Source organism: Staurois parvus, unplaced genomic scaffold, assembly GCF_062004578.1.
Source record: "Staurois parvus isolate SC_StPar_1 unplaced genomic scaffold, SC_StPar_1.0 ptg000894l, whole genome shotgun sequence".
NCBI classification, from domain to species: domain Eukaryota; kingdom Metazoa; phylum Chordata; class Amphibia; order Anura; family Ranidae; genus Staurois; species Staurois parvus.
This window is the reverse complement of record NW_028318690.1, coordinates 752,160-764,647: the sequence shown is the minus strand read 5'-3', so window position 1 is coordinate 764,647 and position 12,488 is coordinate 752,160. Positions and strand designations below refer to the sequence as shown.

The window sequence follows — 12,488 nt, the reverse complement described above, 5'->3', positions numbered from 1 at the left end:
ACATTGTAGGTACCTGGTACCTGCTGGTTAAGATATTTAACACGATTATATATTTTTTTGCATTATTATACATTTCACTTCTTTCAGTGATTTTTTTTCAGATAAATACATTTCCATTAATTTTTTTTAAAGTTAAAATCTTGCGTTAATTTTAAAGCAGTAACAAGAGAAAGTAGGGACATCTAGAGGTAATACAGGGTAATGCAAAAAAAAAAAAAGACAACATTTACTGTAAGTAGGTTCGCTGCCGTGCTTTTCTTGAGTCTCTATTCCGTATATTACTTATTTTAAATATAGGACATTTAGATAACCTAAATTTGAATGATGTATCATGGTTACAACAAAATATCTCCTTGTTACGCTTGTAAGAAACGGATTGCAAAAAAAAATGAAAAAGGAAACAATGACATTTTCCTTCCTCCCATTTTCTAACTACCTCCTTAAAAATTACTTCTAGGCCCTGATTTTTATTACTAAGTATTTTCTTATTTAGCAGATTTTCTATGAGGCCCCAGTGTACTTTATATTTAATGACCTAAAATTGATATATAGAAAAAATGTTGCCCCTGTAGAGAGGAGACATACTACTTACCAGTCTCAATGCTACCTAATGCAGGCCATAGACAGGTCGAAAATCGGCTGATTTTTCGGGGGAAAAAAAAAAAATCGGTCGTTCGGTCGGCTGACGTTACCACCAACGGTAAAAAAAATCGGCCGACTAAATCATAAAGTTCACCCCGTAACTTCTGTCCTTTGCAGGTCACGGCTCATGTGCGGATTTTTTATCGGTAAAACGATCATCCGATTTGCACATCATTGCCGGGAAAATCGTCAGATCGTCAAAATTGGCAGCAAATTTTCCAACATGACCGATAAAAAAACTGGGCAAAAAAAATTAAAAACGGGCGACCAATTAACCCACTAACAGTGCGAATATGGGCCAATTGTCGACCCATCTATGGCTGGCATAAAGGTACCTTCTGGCCCCTACATCGCTAATGAGGTAGTCTCCATAGATAACAACAGGAGACCAGGAATCCGACACCCCAGGAAGAGTATCTGATTAAGAATATCCGTGGTCCTTAAAGAAAGCAAAAAGTGGCAACGTGGATAACAGGACAAGTAAGTATAATATCTCTTATTTACAGGGGAAATTGTTTGGTATATTTTAATTTGCGATAGAATTGCTTTTACTAAAACCTGTCAGAATAAAAAAAAAATTGGGATGGAACTATAGGAACTGCCATTGCTGACTTTTTTTTTTTCATTTTAAAAAGAGCAAGCTCCAGGGTTGTCATCCTTGTCCTTGGTTCACTAAATTGTCAATCACTGATCTGGAAATTGTATGCCAGTCAATAGTTCTGGCTGCATACTTATTCCAGTCAGTGACTTACTAGCATCTGATGGCTCTGGAGCCTGCACCTTTAATAGAATTAAGGCAATTTCTTCTTTCTATCCCAGGATGTGCTCTTCATATATTTTTTAATGCTTGAGCCTTGCAGGCAGGGTTATACCAACTGAGAGATTTCTTTGTTTAACCTGAACAAATTGGCTACATTTTTCAGCATGATCCTGTCCATAAAGGCTGCTTTGTGTTCACATGCACTAGAATGTCACAAGATAATGCAAAATCTACCATGAACATAGTGTCAAAACACAAAGCAGTTACCATGGCAATCCTCTTTTGAAGAACAGAAAACATAGGTATAGTATAGCCAGTGGTCGCCTATGGAATGTTATTTATTACATATAAACAACTACCTGGAAATAAATGCAAAAAACAAAAATGGAACTGTTCAGTATGGTAAGAACAATGAAAAAAGAAATTGCAAAGTGTAAGAACATTTAATGAACAGATTTCTGTTTGCTGTAGTCAAACCATGGAATTCTGTTTGACCGCTAATGGCTCAAGTGCGTATCATTTAACTAATCTGAACAGATGACAGACTTTAATGAGACCCTGTCACTAACTAAAAAACATGCAGGTAAAAGAACAGAAAATCAAAAATTTAAATGCTAACTTTCCATAGTACCGTATTTCTTTTCCATAACTGATTTGTATTCACTTGCATGATGCCTTTGAACTTGATAGAAAATTAAACTACTTTAGAAGATCCTTTTTAAGTTCAACAAGAAGCAGAAACAATTACAGGGTCAAGGCCAAAGAAAATTGGGTTTTAGGCTTTTTGTATATGCTGGTAGGTGAGACCACCTTAGATATGCTTACATCACTCAGAAACTGTGCTCAAGATCCTGTGTCTGCACACCTTCTGTGCACATTACAAGGTGTTCCCAATCTAAATGCAACATTTTAAATTTATTTTAAATAATAAAAGGGTGTTGGAAGGGGTGTTGAAACACATAAATTGGATAGAGGCCCCCAAAAAGCAATGGTGATCTAGAAAAGACTTGATTTGCCAGGGAGAACTTGCTGTAGGTATATCCAGCAAGGTTCCAAAACCCATACAGTGGGGATCGAAAGTTTGGGCACCCCAGCTAAAAATTTGTATTAATGTGCATCAAGAAGCCAAGGAAAGATGGAAAAATCTCCAAAAGGCATCAAATTATAGATTAGACATTCTTATAATATGTCAACAAAAGTTAGATTTTATTTCCATCATTTACACTTTCAAAATAACAGAAAACAAAAAAATGGCGTCTGCAAAAGTTTGGGCACCCTGCAGAGTTAATATCTTGTACTGCCCCCTTTGGCAAGTATCACAGCTTGTAAACGCTTTTTGTAGCCAGCCAAGAGTCTTTCAATTCTTGTTTGAGGTATCTTTGCCCATTCTTCCTTACAAAAGTCTTCCAGTTCTTTGAGATTTCTGGGCTGTCTGTCACGCACTGCTCTTTTAAGGTCTATCCATAGATTTTCAATTATGTTGAGGTCAGGAGGTTGTGAAGGCCATGGCAAAACCTTCAGTTTACGCCTCTTGATGTAATCCCCCGTGGATTTCGAGGTGTGTTTAGGATCATTATCCATTTGTAGAAGCCATCCTCTCTAACTTCAGCTTTTTCACAGATGGCATCAAGTTACCATCCAAAATTTGCTGAAATTTTATTGAATCCATTTTTCCTTCTACTCGTGAGATGTTCCCTGTGCCACTGGCTGCAACACAATCCCAAAACATGATTGATCCAAACCCATGCTTAACAGTTGGACAGAGGTTCTTTTCATTAAATTCTGTGCCCCTTCTTCTCCAAACGTACCTTTGATCATTCCGGCCAAAAAGATCAATTTTAACCTCATCGGTCCACAGAACTTGTTTCAAAATGCATCAGGCTTGTCTATATGTTCATTTGCAAAGTTCAAACGATGATTTTTGTGGTGAGGACGTAGAAGAGGTTTTCTTCTGATGACTCTTCCATGAAGACCATATTTGTACAAGTATCTCTTTATAGTGGAATAGTGTACCACAACTCCAGTGTCTGCCAGATCTTTCTGGAGGGATCGTGCAGTCAAACGTGGGTTTTGAATTGTTTTTCTCACAATCCTGCGAGCTGTTCTGTCTGATATTTTTCTTGGTCTTCCAGATCTTGCTTTAACTTCCACTGTTCCTGATGACTGCCATTTCTTAATTACATTCCGAACAGAGGATATTGACATCTGAAAACGCTTTGCTAGCTTCTTATAGCCTTCTCCAGCTTTGTGAGTGTCAACTATTTTCAGTTTCAGTTTTCTAGAGAACTGCTTAGAAGAACCCATGGTGCTGATTGTTGGGGCAAGGTCAGATGAGTCTGGGCATTTAAAACCTTTGAGATTGACATCACCTGGTCTGCCCAGACGATGATTGAGAACAATCCATGACACTGGCAGGTCTCAGCTTGGCAAAGGGGGCAGTGCATGCTATAAATTCTGCAGGGTGCCAAAACATTTGCAGACGCCATTTTTTTGTTTTCTGTTATTTTGAAAGTGTAAATGATGGAAATAAAATCTAACTTTTGTTGACATATTATAAGAACGTCTAATCTGTAATTTGATGCCTTTTGGAGATTTTTCCATCTTTCCTTGGCTTTTTTATGCACATTAATACAAATTTTTAGCTGGGGTGCCCAAACTTTCGATCCCCACTGTAAACTGACTTTGACCACAAGGTCACCTATCACTAAAATATAATTTTTGGGTTCACCAACTCTTTAAGCCATGCTAAAGACTCCTCTCAATATTATCAAATAGTATTCCTTGAGAAGCCCTTTTGGCCTCGTTCACATGGGGCGTATTACAGTGTAAGACCAAACGAGGACCATGTCTACAATCACGGGATGCACAGGTGTTCTGTAAATCCCTATGCAGGCAGTCTCATTGATGTTAATTGGGATTCGGTGGCTGCATGGACACAGTCACTGCTCCCAATATGACATCTGTGTGGATGCACAACCCTGAATGAACACTATCTACATTTGGAACCATGCACCCGCACTACAAGTGTCAAACTTGGAGTCCCAAGTGACATCAATGGGTTTGCCTGCACAGGGATGCATAGAACACCTTTGCATCCCTGTGCGTGTAAACATGGCCCTCACACAGGCATACGCTGTAGTACGTCTAGCTGGAATGAGGCCTTTAACATGCTTTAAGAGTTAGTGCAGCTTGATGAGCCCAGCCCTAAGTCTGTATTCTTTACTTAGATAATGGTACCATAGAACCATTTACCACTAAATATTTAGCATGACAGAACAATGTATACAACAGATAAAGGCATTGGATTGTTGACATCTCCATACTGGGTCCTCAGAAGTCAAAAAAAAATCTATAGCTTTCAGCAAACACTGCCATCAGTACTAATCTATTTGAGCATTACCAGTTCTATCTAAGGCTGCATATTCTTAATAATATAGGTAATATAGTTATAAACATGCTCTGAGACTGTTCTTCAAAACACAGTGTAGCTTGTATTGGAATGGAGCTCACAAGCCAAGAAAGCTAGAAACCTCTGCGTCCAAAGCAATCATCAGAAGTACACTGGCAGCAGCAAATCATATGGCAAGAGTTTTCTTTTCATCATTCAGGTTTCTATTCTTGTAGCATTTTCAGTTTAGACAAGCCCAGAAGGTTTGTAGAAGTACAGGAAGCACAGTCTACCCAGACTGAACTTTCACGTGTACTTTATAATATAACACAAGCTACAAGTCCTACACAAATCCTGCTTAAACTAAATCTGTCCTGAGAAAAATATGCCATCACTGGCCTTCTAAAGATACTAGTTTCCTGGCTGTTTATGGCTTCAGAACTGAGACACTGACCAAGAAAGCTAGAGTAGAGTTAGAGCTTCTGATCCACATCCATGATCCAAGGTCTGTCCCTCAGAAATAACTTCAGACTTTGGTTCAACATATAATACACATATATATCTGGAGTCAGTCTGTGTGGCAGAGGCACTGACACTTATATCAAAAAGCAAGAACAAAAATGTAATATAGCAGCTTACCAGTCCTTAGATATGGTGACTGCAATCATTTACATAAACTACAGGCCCTGTCTATCAGCATGGCAGTCTCAGGAAGACAGGCTTGTAGTTCCCAATGGAAAACAAGTGTGGTGAACATTGCACTCAGTCCATTGACACTTCTTACAGTTGAGGGCTCGGTCACACCAGATGTAGTCCATTTAAATGTTTAATCTGTATCAAAAACGCATGCACAGTGTTTTCCAAGTATTCCAATGACCCTAGGTCACACCAGTGCAGTGTGTTCCAGTGCAGTCAACAAAAGTAGAACATGTAGAATTTTTTCTGTATGAAACATCTGGAACACAGCAAAACACACTGGAGTGCATTTTAATGCATCAGAAGGCACATATCCTGAATTGGGATGAAGAAAAAAAAGAGTGGAAAAGTGTACTGGAATGTATAAAAATGAATGCAAACTCACATGCAGAAACGCATCCGGAATGAAGGTATTATGGTGTGAACTGTCCCTGAAGGTCTGTACCTCAGTACAGACATAGAGCATGAGGAAGAGTCTGCAGGAGTGTGGCATTGTTCTCATGATCCCCTCATCATGCTTGCAATGCTTTGCATGCTCATTTGCAAAAGAAATAACAAACGCACGTTTTTTGCACATATATGTGCATTTACTATAATTTTTGCAAACGACAGAATTAGCCTTTAAGGCCTGCTATTTGATCAGGCACACACTTAGATCAACTCTGGTCACAAAACCAAAGCCATGTTATCAAGGAAAAAATATCACTGGACATGATATGTACTGGGCTATCTCTTCTCTCCTTTGCTGGAACTGAGTAGAGTTTGCAACAGATTTATCCAAGCCCTATTAGTTAGCATAGAAAAAACAATACTGCAAAATCTGGATTGATCCTACCTGTTCTTCTCTTTCTTTGGCTTTTTTCTGGAAGCAAGAAGAATGGACATCTCTAGTAGGAATCACTGACATCTGCTGCATTTTCATCACAGCCTCCTTGTTCAGTCCTTTCCATATGAAATATTTCCAATACGTCCCATTTTTAATGGTTGCATCAGCCTCTAAAGGAAAGAATAATCTGTTAAAAGAGCTATGCCCTTCATGAACTGTCCACATCGAAATAGTCATGTCCCTGTTGTAATCACAGTCTGAATACTTTGAACTCTGGACATTTGCATGTTATTTATAAATTTATGGGAACAATCCTTAGTTAAACTGAGAAATCAGCTTCTTTTTTTTTCTTAATTAAACAGGAAATGTTGCAAGCAGGAAACCAGCACATTATAATAATACTGAATTCACAGTCATGTAAAACCTATATGGAGTCTCAATATATAAGAAAAAAATGTCAGTTTATTATATAAAGTTCAGAAAAAAAAAACACAGAGTAGGGGCGCTCAGATGATACTGCATGTATTTTGAAGAGAAAAAAATGCTAGACACCAGGCTGCTTCACTGCTCATATGAACATGTATGAGAAGACCAGAACAAAAACTGAAAAGGAGCGCCATGTCATAGCAGTAGTGTAAATAGCAGTGGAATAGCAAAAGTCCAGAAAGTCCAGGAATAATAAATGTTAAAGTCACAGATTATTAAAACCACAAAGATAGTTGCATATGTAAATAATAATTATTGCCATAAGCCAGATACCGATGATATACCATATATAAGTCACATAAGAATGTCTTAACGACACATACCAGGCTGTCACCAATGTCCGGTTCCACATACGTAAGTATAGGGATGAGTCCTGCCAAGAAGGAAATACAGGTGATTCCAGCAGCCCCCGGGTTGCCGGGATAGCGGGCGGCCGAAATATCAGACGTGTTCTGATGAAAGGGCCCACCCCGAAACATGTAGTGGTTACAACTAACTGGCTGAGATTACATATTGCCTTTCCTTCTGCCATCCACTGCTGATGGTCTACCTTGCATGTCTACCAAGCAACGCTCATTCTGTGAGACCAAGATACTGCTTTCCTTGTGCCCTTCTAGTGTCATCCCGGTGGGTTACTTCCTTCAGTCCTTTGCATCACATCCGGCCTTGTCTACGTCACTCCTGGTCGCGGCCCCCTGCTGTCCCAGGAACCCGGGGGTCATCGGAATCACCTCTCTACTTTTTCCTTACTGGCAAGACTCAACCCTATACTTCTGTATGTGGAACCAGACACTGGTGACAGTCTGGTATGACATTCTTATGTGACCTATACACTCACAAGCCACTTTATTAGGTATACCTTGCTAGTATCAGGTTGGACCCCATTTTGCTTTCAGAACTGTCTTAATTCTTTGTGGCATAGATTCAACAAGGTGTTGGAAACATTCCTTAGAGTTTGGTCTATATTGAAATGTTAGCATCACAGTTGACGCAGATTTGTCGGCTGCACATCCATGATGCGAATCTCTCGTTCCACCACATCCCAAAGATGCTCTATTAGATTGAGATCTGGTGACTGTGCAGGCCATTAGAGTACTGTGAACTCATTGTTCAAGAAATCAGTTTGAGATAATTTGAGCTTTGTGGCATGGCGCATTATCCTGCTGGAAGTAGCCATCAGAAGATGGGTACACTGTAGTCATAAAGGGATGGACATGGTCAGCAACAATACTCAGGCAGGCCATGGCATTTAAATGATGTTCAATTGGTACTAAAGCGCCCAAAGTGTGCCAAGAAAATATCCCCCACACTATTACACCACCACCAGCCTGAACCGTAGATACAAGGCAGGATGGATCCATGCCTTCATGTTGTTTACACCAAATTTTGACCCTACCATCTGAATGTCGCAGTTGCAATCGAGACTGATCAGATCACGCAACATCATCTGAGTCCTCAGCTGTGTTAAGTCATGTTAAGGGCTAGGGCGGGGCCTGAACATGGCGGCAGGGGAGAGCTCAATGTAGGAGCTCGTGGACGGAGCTCCGCTGTCTGACCTCCCCAAGCCTCCAAGCCTAGCCCCTGAGACATGTTAGAGCCCAGCGGTGTGGGACTTACCCGGACTGGCGGCTTCCGGTGGAGGAGAGTTTGACGCGGGCGAGGGGAGAGAGAGGAGCGGCTGGAGACTGGCAGAGAGAGAGTCCCTGGACGCTGGGAGACGAAGGGGGCCGGTGCGATCACGTGACCGGCCGCAAAGCATCACTGGGAGATCGGGAAGCCGGCCGGCCGGGGTTTTGCAGTGAGAGAGCAACGCCAACCTGTTTGCCGGTGGCCGACACATTCTCCCCCTATCCCCCTAGTACCCCTTGAGCCTAAAAGAAATTGCAAGGAGAACTGCTGAGACCTGGACAAGCAGTCTGAAGAGACCCTGGGGAGTTCCCCCCCATGAATGGACCCTCAGAGGAACTGAGCGAAGAGGACATAGGAGGAGGGTGAGTGATTATGAATGAACTGTGACTTGCTTTTGAGGAACTATTGTGCTGACCTCCAAGAAACAGAGTGTAAGTGAAAGGGGGGACCCCTGGAGAATGTTCAAAAGGTGGAAGAGGCTCCCAGAGAGAAGAAGAGAGGCTTAAGGGGAAGGAGGGGGAGAGGAGGGAAGGAAGAAGAGGAGAAAAAGGAAAACCAGCAGGGAGACAGGGCAGAAACTTGAAAGTTTAAAGAACTATTTCCCCTCCCCACCCACGAATTTATAAAAGGACTATAAGAAGGATAAGTGCCATAGAGAAAAATGAAAAATAAAAACGTAAAAGGAAGCGGGCTTAAAGGGTCCCAGACTGGTACAATTAAAAAATATACATCCCAAGGAAGCGTAACCCCAGAAAGACCCCAGAGCAGGACTGAAAGAGGAGAAGTAGATCTTAGTATGGAAAGAAGTCCTAGAGTATCATTAGGCCTTGATACTAGTAATCAGCAAATACCAGACAATATAGAGATGGAAAAAGATCTACAAATACCTAATAAAAAAGAAATGGCAGAAATGTTTAAAGAACTGGAGAAAACAATAAAACAAGAAATGGTAAATATTCGCAGTGATCTGGGACACCTGTTGGAGAGAGTTGAGGAAACGGAGGAAAAAGTTAAAGCTCAGACCCAGGCTATATCTGAACTTGAAAAAAAACTAACTAATATAGGGAAAGCCCAAGAAAAACTGCTATATAAGGTTGAGATACAAGAAAATAAAGACAGGAAGAGGAACATCTTGATACGTGGGGTCCCAGAAAACTCAAAGGGAGAAAATCTGCAAGAGGTGGTTTGTAAAATATTTAATACTATAACAGACAGCTCTGAAATGGAAGGGTCTAAAATAGAAGGAACCTTTAGAAAAGGAAAATGTCTGAGAAACCTGGGGGAAGAAAGGCCGAGAGATATAATAGCTAAATTCTATGAACTTCGGGATAAAGAAAAAATCTGGAAGAAGTCCAAGGGAAAATCAGTAATTAAGTATGAAGGAGGCGATATACAGATATATGCGGATCTGGCTCCAGAGACTTTGTGGAGAAGGAGAATTTTGAGACCCCTATTGGAAAGGCTGAAAGAACAAAATGTGCAATATAGATGGGGGACTCCCGAATGCCTAATAGGATGGAAAAATGGGACTACAGCATACCTCAGGTTCCCAGAGGATTTGAAAAATTTCTGTGACAGTTTAAAAATCCAAAGAATGGAAATTTCTGGCTGGGAAGAAGAACAATGGGAAAATAGAATGAAGAGAAAAGAGGACTGGCAATGTGTGGGGGGGAGGAGATGGAGGGGAGGGGAGAGGGGGAGAGGGATAGAGGAAGAGAAATAGGTCTCCTTTGTCTTTTTCTATCCCCAACCTATCGCCCTCGTTTTTCTTTTCTGTGCCTATGATAAATCTGGGAGGGGCTTGGGGGATAATGGGGAGGTTAGACAAGGAGAAAGTCGTCCATGGACGGAGTCTTAGCCCAAGGATCAAATCAAAAGTGGACTTTATAATCCATAAATGATTAGTAGGCAAATGTTAGGCCTAAAAAGAGGGGTGAGGGGAGGGGGGAGGGAGGGGGGTGGGTTGGGAGAATAGGAGGGAGGGAGGAGGGGATGGGAGTTGGGTGGGAGGGAGGGAGGGGAGGGGGGAGGGAGGGGACGAGAGTTGGGCAGGAGGGAGGGAGGGGAGGAGATATTGGGTTAATACTCTGCAGGACAGAAGGGATAAAGAGGAAGAGGCAATCCGGAAGAGAGATGGAGTTAATTGGGAATGATGGAAGAAATACAGTTTATAACCTATAATGTGAACGGGTTGAGTTGTCCAGGGAAGAGATTTAGGTTGTTTAATGAGTTACATCATAGGGCTACGTCAGTGGTATTTTTACAGGAGACGCTTTTTGAGATAGAGGTAAACGTGAAATTGAAATCCAAACACTATCCAACATGGTATTATGCAGATTCTCCAATTAAAAGAGCAAAAGGGGTTGCAATAGGTTTTGCAAAGAATATGAGATTTGAGCTGGAGGATAGAAGAACCGACCCTGAGGGGAGGTTTTTATTCTTAAAAGGTAGACTCCAGGGGATTGAGTGTACTTTAGCCAATATATACTGCCCTAATAAAAACCCGGAGATGTATATGAAGGGTCTGCTGAAAAAATTAATGGAATTTAAAACAGGGCGCCTGATAGTAGCTGGAGACCTAAATTTCTGTATGGACCCACAAAAGGATAATACCTCTTCTGTGCAAAGAGAGGGGAGTAGGTCTCTGAGAGCTCTGAAAAAAGTGATGCATGAATATCAACTAGTGGACACTTGGAGAATAAAGCATATGAAAGACAGAGACTATACCTTCTTCTCTAATGCACATGAGATATACTCGAGATTAGATTACATCTTAATAGACCATCAATTTATAGATCATCTGGTTAAAATTGACATAGAGACAAGGACGTTCTCGGACCATGCCCCGGTTGTAATGAAAATGGGATGGGGAAGAAGGTGGACGGGAGGATTAGGGTGGAGGTTAAATGAGGGTCTTCTTCTGGATGCGGATGTAGTTCAGAAAATCGAGAAAGAGATTAAGATATACTTTAAGGAGAACGAAACAGAGGAAGTATCGATAGCTACAGTCTGGGAAAGCCATAAGGTATTCATAAGAGGAATCTTGATTGCAGCAGGAGCAAGGAAGAAAAAGGAAAGAAGAGAGAGGGTTAGTGGGCTCTTAAAAGAAATATTGGACTTGGAGCAGATCCATAAGAAGAAAATAACAAAAGATACGAGACAGAGGTTATCGGATAAAAAAGATGAGCTAGAGAGGTTGATGGAAGAGGAGAAGAGAAGAGTATACAACAGGGTTTTGAACGAAAGATATAGATGGGGAGACAGACCAGGAAGATATTTAATGAGAGCTTTGAATAAAAAGAAAAATAGGAACTATATAGAAAAGATAAAAAGTTCAAAGGGGGAGTTGGTCCACTCAAATAAAGAGATTATTAAAGAGTTTACGGAGTATTACAAAAAGTTATATAATATTAGCCCCCAAGGCCCCCTAAAAGAAGCCCAAGAGGGAATTAATGAAAAAAAGATGACATACTTAAAAAATGCAGGATTACCAAAACTAAGTGAAGCAAAGTTGAACTCCCTAGATGCAGAAATCTCCCAGGAAGAAATTAAAATAGCATTAAGAAGCACAGGGGGGGGGGGGGAAAGCCCAGACCCAGATGGATATACAGTTAAATACTATAAGAAATTTAGTGAAGTACTGCTACCCAAGTTGGAGAAATATATGAATGCTTTGGGAGGTGGGATGGAAGTGAGGAGAGAATCTCTACAGGCCCATGTAGTACTTATTCACAAAGAGGGAAAAGATCCATCTCAGTGCTCCAGCTATAGACCTATCTCATTATTGAACGTAGACACTAAACTGTATGCAAAGGTGTTAGCAAACAGGTTGAGGGATCTGATGCCTGAATGGATCCATGGAGACCAGGTGGGCTTCGTACAGGGGAGAGAAGGTAGAGATAACGGCTTGAGAACCCTGATGCTTATTCAGAAAAGTAGAAAAGGGAAAGCCCCGGTGGTGCTCTTGTCAATTGATGCAGAAAAGGCATTTGATAGAGTGGACTGGGGCTTTATGATGGACAACTTAAAAGTGCTGGGGATAGGTGATAGAATGCGAGAGT

The 12,488-nt window shown here is 41.0% G+C and overlaps 1 protein-coding gene across 3 annotated transcripts in view; it reads right to left on the bottom strand.

Annotated features, from left to right (window-relative positions):
• The window catches only part of MARCHF8 (membrane associated ring-CH-type finger 8), a 371,537-nt gene that overhangs the window by 183,530 nt on the left and 175,519 nt on the right, over window positions 1-12,488 (bottom strand). For all 3 annotated transcript variants that reach the window (XM_089656189.1, XM_089656186.1, XM_089656188.1), the window contains exon 2: window positions 6,322-6,482. In XM_089656189.1, coding sequence (XP_089512315.1) covers window positions 6,322-6,408 — 87 coding nt within the window. In that variant the 5' untranslated portion in view covers window positions 6,409-6,482. The remainder of the gene's footprint in view (window positions 1-6,321; window positions 6,483-12,488) is intronic.